The sequence below is a fragment of the Corapipo altera genome, unplaced genomic scaffold, assembly GCF_003945725.1.
Source record: "Corapipo altera isolate COAL_440 unplaced genomic scaffold, ASM394572v1 61281, whole genome shotgun sequence".
NCBI classification, from domain to species: Eukaryota; Metazoa; Chordata; class Aves; order Passeriformes; family Pipridae; genus Corapipo; species Corapipo altera.
The window spans coordinates 6,833,497-6,840,703 of NW_020884921.1; the positions used below are offsets into that span (position 1 = coordinate 6,833,497).

Below are 7,207 nucleotides of genomic sequence, written 5' to 3' on the forward strand. Positions count from 1 at the left end.
GTCTGCATTGTGGGCGGGGGGGGAGGGGGGGGGAGGGAGGGAAGAAAGGGGGGGCGCTTGGCTGCCGCTGGGCTGGGGCTGCCTGAGCAGGGGTCGGGGCCGGGGCCGAGGCCGAGGCCGATGCCGATGCCGGGCGGGGGTCGCAATGCAGGTCGGCGGCAGCTACCCGGCTCCGCATGCCTCTGTCTGTCCGTGCCTGTGCGTGTGCCGGGGGCGAGGCGGTGGCGGGGAGGGGAAGAAGCCCGGCATTGTCTCCGGCTGGCTGACTGCGCCGCCGGGGCAATGCCTGCGAGCCTCCTGGATGCACATTTCCTCTCCTTCTCTCCTTCTTTTTGTCAGCGGTTCAGCGAGGAAGGATGCCACCCACCCAACCCAACCCCGGCCAGTACGCCCTGACCAACGGCGACCCCCTGAATGGGCACTGCTATCTCTCGGGATACATCTCCCTCCTGCTGCGGGCCGAGCCCTACCCCACCTCCCGCTACGGCAGCCAGTGCATGCAGCCCAACAACATCATGGGCATCGAGAACATCTGCGAGCTGGCCGCCCGTCTGCTCTTCAGCGCCGTCGAGTGGGCCCGCAATATCCCCTTCTTCCCCGACCTGCAGATCACCGACCAGGTGGCCTTGCTGCGGCTCACCTGGAGCGAGCTCTTCGTCCTCAACGCTGCCCAGTGCTCCATGCCCCTCCATGTGGCTCCGCTCCTGGCCGCCGCCGGCCTCCACGCCTCCCCCATGTCGGCCGACCGCGTTGTCGCCTTCATGGACCACATCCGCATCTTCCAGGAACAGGTGGAGAAGCTGAAGGCGCTGCACGTCGATTCGGCTGAGTACAGCTGCCTGAAAGCCATCGTCCTCTTCACCTCAGGTGAGGGGATGGGTGGGGATGTGAGACATAAAAAAAAAAAAAAGAAAAAAAAACAAACCACTTGTGGAAAAATTAGAAAAAAATGAAAATAGAATTATTTTTAAAGAAAAGAGGCAGCAGGTTGAGGTAGCATAGCACCTGACAGGGGTACACTTCGGTTCAGGGGTCGATCTCCCCCTCATCCCCACTGACATTGGCTTTTTAATGCGCAACCCCTCCAAAAAAAAACAAAACAAAAAAAAAACCCACAAAAAACCCAAACCCAAACCAAAACACTAAAAAACCAAAATCAAATTAACTGTAGGCGGTGGAAACATGCATGTTAACAATTTTTCCCTGTGATAGATGGTTCGAATTAACTAGCAGGAAAGTTGCATTAGTGTTGCCTTTGAAGTGCTCTGGTCGTAACCTATAAAAATATAATATGTATACTATTATTGTAACCTGCGAGGGAGAATTTATAAACATCAAAGGAGAACTATGCAGAGGAAATATAGGAAGTAGAAATAAGGTGAAATAAGAGACTGGGCAGTGTAATTTTTTAATTATTATTCTAATTGTCATCATGATATGGCTAATTGCCACTTTTTCTGCTTGTTTTCTTTTTTCCTTTTTTTTTTCTTTTTCTTTTATATACCCACTCTCCCCATCTCCTCTCTTGTTCCCATTTCTCCCCTCTTTTCCGAACCAGCCTTCTCAATTATCAATAACTAAACAGTTCCAATAAATGTGACTTAAAACTAGGCCAGGACAAAATTGAAAGCATTCCTGAACAGAGATGGCAAATCGTTCAAAGGTCTTGTTTAACACTGAGCAGTTTATAATCCATCAATATTTGTTGCCTTTCATGCATGAAAGATAGTATTTACATTGTATTAAAATGACTCCTAAATTTGCACAATATTGTAATGTAGCAAATGTAGTATTAATATCGATTTGAACATCAGATAATTTATTTAGACAGGAGTATATAATTTGTATGCAGGGTGGTCGGAGACGTGTACTGTGACTGCCCCCTTTTACTTCCAGTGCAAATGCAGTCTCGCAGTGTTGGAGGGAATATTTCTTTGCAAAGGATAACTTGCAAATCTTAGAACAAATGGAAGATTTACTGAATAGCCAGATCGACATTTTAATGTATTTTATCATAATAAGTCTTCTTGATGGAAACATGTTTTTCAAGAGTGACAAAGAGACCTGCCAGCATTTATCAGGCTGATTTAACTCCACAGCCTGCCTGCAGACTCACAGACTTTCCCTTCCCATTCATTTCAGGGTGCTCATCAATACACAGGGACAGTTGAGGAGAACCTTTCCTTTTTTTTTTTTTTTTCCAGATCCAACTTGAGACATTCTTCCTAAGCAGAGCTGGGAAGATGGCTGGCCTGTGTCTCAGCCTTTCTACCAGCCAAAGGCCTTTAGAAAGAGGCTGCCCCTGATGGGGACACGTTTGAGGGGATATTTCACTTTTTCCTCTCTTTCTCTTCTCTCTCTCTGCTCTCTCCAATCTCCCCCTTTAATCTGCCCAAACAAGCAATGTTGGCTAGAAACAGGGTAAGTGGTTTTAGAGGACCCCTTCATTTACATATATTAAAAAAAATGTAATGACACTTGTGAGGGAGGAATCCCCTTTCCACAATGGTACTGAGAGTGAATGAGGCTCAGGAAGGGAACAATAATATTATTTTGGAGCAGGATCACACGAGGCATCTCAGAAAATGGAAATACAGCTGTCAGGAGTAATCTACCACTTACCCCCATCCGCACATTTCAACTTCTCACTAAACTTGTTTTGATTGCTTATCCAGAGGGGAATTCATGGGAAGCCTTTCTCAAAGTCATCCAACTTTTAAACTAACTTTGACTGATGGAAAAGACATTTTTAGTCATTGTGTCCAAATTCCTTTGCTGAGGACTAAGTGTTTAAAGCTGGCATGGGTTTCTCCTGTAGTAGTTTTTACATTCGGGCTCCGGAGAGCATGTATTTAATCCGTAAAATTCTGGACACCATCCAAAGACTGGGTCGTAACCCAAAACCTGCTCCTTTGTCACCTACTTTCCCCTTCCTTCCACTCTCCTCCTCCTCCACCTCTCTATCCCTCACCCCCATCCCTCCACGACCCCGCTGCCAAACTTTAGTGTTATTAATTCCTGTATCTACCTTTTCCTCATCATAAATAAACGTTTCCAGGAAGAGATAGAGACAGATAACATAAATTCAATAAATCTATTTGCAGCGCAATAAGAACTTTGATTTCTAGTTAGGTGGCCGCTGATTACATCTATATTTTCTGAACACTAAACTCTTCTGAATGTGTAACATGAAATACATACCCGCCACTACGAAGGGGAAGGCTGGAGTGTGTTGAACAGTAATGGTTATTTATTTACATAATTTCTTTTCCATAGACTGCAAGAAGAAATATAGAGCTTTCCCTTATTGACACACTGCCACATAAAAAACCGAGGCACACACAGGATTTTCACATTAGCCCACTTTCTGGGATGCAATAATAATTCACTTCCAGTAAACATGGATTGCGTTATTTCTCCCACGGATTGCACCTCTCTGGGCTGCATAATCGAATCGAGCTGTGGATCCCTTAATGATTATTATTTTTAATCTCGTTCTGAAGGGAGAGTTAAGCCTTCTCACCACCACCTTTAAGGATACAGAATGAAACCCAAGTAAAGGCATATGCCAGTCCATTTAAAATAATTAAAGCTCAATAGCTATTACTGGCATAAGAAAATTCTGAATGTTTGGAGGTCTAAGGCAAAACCCAAGGCGTATTTTTCAAACACACACACACCGGGCTGCTGCCCTTTTAGAGAGCAAGTTCCCCATCCGTATTGTCCAGTGACCTGCAGTTATAGGTGCACTTATCGTAAATGTCTGATAAATATTTTACTAAGCTTAAGGGTATGACATATGGGGCATAAAGAAAAAAGCCCTGCCAGGGTGTCAGTAAGACCCTTTCATATTGCATTGTTTGGAAGTTGAATAGGATCCTAATGCATAATGGGCAGATAATGCATGTAAAATAGCAAGATATATGTAAATATGGAATGTGATTTGTGGCAATCAACATATGAACAGGCCTGTGTTTTTGATATGTATTGCAAACAAGAACAGGCCCCAGCTTTTGATAGATATATATGTTGCAACCTGGTGCTTTAGATGTCGCAAAATATCATTGCATTAAAGGTACAGTATGGATTAGTGGAGCAGCCTGGCCCAGATAATTGTGCATCTGAGGGATGCCAAGTCCACAGTTCAGGTCAAAGGTTCTCCTCCTCAGAAGCTCCTGAATTATGGCTTGTTTTACTTGTATTTTTGCTCGAGGCCATAGTATTGTAGATGAAGGTGTTCAGAAATCTTTGTAAAGTCAGTTCTTGATAGGGAAAGACTTAAACTCCAAAAACGCCTTTGTGACAGATTTTTTTTTTTTTTAGCTTTGAATAATTTATTAATTTGTTGTGTCTTTCCAGGGTCATAAGTCTACATTCACATTTTTGTAATGTCCTTTTGGGGGCCATTAACATGCACTAATTCATATATGGATCTATATATTAGCCAAGTCTGGCTTTGATCTGTTTTAAACAGCACTGCTAGCTGACTGCCTTGCTCTGATCTTGATGGTTCGGGGTTTTTTTGCTTTGTAATTTTTTAAAAATATTTAATATTAATCTTGTAAACAATGTGGATAGTTTCCACCATCTGGGCATACCCACCACTTTTCTTTGACTGTGGTTTCCTGAGCAAGTCCTTTAAGCAGCCAGCGAACAATTTTCCCTTGGTTTGGGTTCTGTGTTCACAGAGATAGGGTATATGCTTGTGTGTGTCTGTGTGTGTGCACAAATGCACAGATGCATCTATACCTCCCTGCTTGTATCTGTACACACAGAATAATGTGTATAGGTACAAATGCATGGATGTGAAGGGTTTATACTCTTGGATTGGTACACCTTTGCCTGGGTGGTATAGTTCTGCAAGGTGCAAAACATATGTTCCTGTAGGGAAAGTCTCACTGGTTACTTTTAGGCATGGCTTATCTGCCGCAGCTCTCCCAAGCTTTGTGTCTGAGAGCTGCAGATGCCTGCTGAGTGCAAGCTAGCACTAACCCAGCCACCAGATTTATCTCGATTTCTACCAGATTTATCACACAACCCAGAAACATTTGGCCAATTTGTGATCCCTGGCAGCATGGCAGGGACAGAGACGTCCCCCTTGCACCCCGGCATCCCCCGGCCGGCTCCCTGCCAGTCACTGCAGGTCCCAGCCGCTGCCTCTCTGTGATATGCAACCATGTCAACAAACTCCCTCTGTCTCTCTCTGCTTGTGCCCACCCCTGCTTATAATCATACTATTATTAATATTATTATTATTATTTTGCCCAATACCCCTATTTTTTCTCCACTCAGTGTTGTTTAACAGGGGCTGGTCCAGGTTTCCAGCATCCTGGTGGTGGGCTCCCTGGAGTGGGAATCACACTCACCAGCGCAGAGTGTCCATAGAGGGGGATATGGAAAGGAAGCATGGGGGGCTCTATGTGTGTGGCTGGGACGAGTGGGGTGTGAGCACCCCACCATATCCTGGGTCAAAATACCCACGGCGGTGAAGAGGCACAGAGAGGTCGCGTTATTTATTCAGCAGCAGTGCACGGGATGGGTTGGGGTGGGATGAGAGGGGGTGGGCTAGTGTGGGGTGGGATGGGATGGGGGGTGAGCCTTTGCCGTGCCCCTCATCCTAGCGGCGTTTCCCTGTGTGCTTCCCAGTCACTAACCATCTCCCCCCCGCTTCCTCCTCCTCCTCCTCTACCTCCTCCCTCCACTTTCCCCCCGCCTGCCGCCGTTCTGCGGCTACCTCCGCGGGCGCGGTGCGGTGGGCAGACGCCTGTGGCCTGTCGGATGCTGCGCATATCGAGAGCCTTCAGGAGAAGTCACAGTGCGCGCTAGAGGAGTACGTGCGGAGCCAGTACCCCAACCAGCCCAGCCGCTTCGGGAAGCTGCTGCTGCGGCTGCCCTCTCTGCGCACCGTCTCCTCCTCCGTCATCGAGCAGCTCTTCTTCGTCCGCTTGGTAGGTAAAACCCCCATCGAAACCCTCATCAGGGATATGCTACTGTCTGGGAGCAGCTTCAACTGGCCTTACATGTCCATCCAGTGCTCCTAGAGCCCATTCCGCATCCCCGGCAGAGAGGCGGCGGAGCGGCGGAGACGGGAGCGCTCGCACCGAGGGGCAGTCGGGGTGCGGGGGGGGGCCCGGGAGGTGGACACTGAACAAAAGAAAGGGCCAAGTGGGAGCAGAGATGTGGCCGTGTAGGGGAGAAGAACGGACCTCTCGTCCGTGGAGGTTGTGGTGTTTCGCTTTTTCTTTTTTTTTTTTTTTTATTTGGCCTATTTTCTTTTTTTTTTTTTTTTGGAGAGGAGGAAAAAAGAAATAAATAATATTAATAAAGGAGACAAAAAAAAAAATAAAAAAAAATGAGTATTGAGGGGATATTAATCAAACCTGAAGGGGATACTGGATCTTCCAGGATTTATTGTGGACTGTTGCTGATATATGCTGTACAGTAAATCAACAAAACAAAAAAGCATTGAAACTGAACTGAACCTTGTGTAGAATGAAAAAAAAAACCCAAAAGAAGTAAACAAAGAAAAAAATTCTACGCGCAAACACTTACCACGAACATTGTTACTCATTTTGTAATATATTAGTCTTTATTTTCATTTTTGGTAAAAGTTAAAACATCATATGCGCATAAAGAAAAAAAAAGAAAGGAGAATTAGGGGAAAATAACATTTTCCAAATAATTATAAAAAAAATTGTCCTGTGTCTATGTATCTATATCTGTTTTGTATTTTTTTCTGGTTCCAAACCAGGTTTCCTGTGATTCTATACTAATAATTTTTTGATATAACCCTTTGCTTCTTATAATGAGTGCGATATATGTTGTCAAAATTGTTCTTCAAGAATTAAAATTGAAGTGAGAATTTAAACAAAAAATAAAAGAATTTAGCAACCCCCCCCCCTACTTATCACCCCACAAACCATGAGTCTTGTTGTTTGAAACATGCCAACAATTCACCGCCCCCCAAAAAAAAAAAAACCAAACCACAAACCAAACAATAACAACAAAAAATCTCACCTGGATTTTTAACTCTCTACTGGTGCTAAAAAAGAGAACTTAAAAAATACTTGTGAGATCTAGCCAAGTTGTGTAAATTACATGATGCTCCAAAACGGACTTGGCTGGACTTAAGCTTAGGGCTGAGCTGCCAAGGTCTAGGAAGAGGGAGTGGGAGATGCGGTGTGATGCCTTAGGTGACCTTGCCTCG

General features: G+C 45.1%; 1 protein-coding gene across 5 annotated transcripts in view; it reads left to right on the forward strand.

Annotated features, from left to right (window-relative positions):
• The window catches only part of NR2F1 (nuclear receptor subfamily 2 group F member 1), a 10,875-nt gene extending 3,917 nt beyond the window's left edge, over positions 1-6,958 (forward strand). Inside the window, exons 2-4 of one of the 5 annotated variants that reach the window (XM_027656858.1) lie at positions 340-867; positions 5,761-5,948; positions 6,033-6,958. In XM_027656858.1, coding sequence (XP_027512659.1) covers positions 340-867; positions 5,761-5,948; positions 6,033-6,041 — 725 coding nt within the window. In that variant the 3' untranslated portion in view covers positions 6,042-6,958. The other 4 variants (XM_027656859.1, XM_027656861.1, XM_027656857.1 and 1 more) reach the window with 4 other exon arrangements.
• The last annotated feature ends 249 nt before the right edge of the window (positions 6,959-7,207 follow it).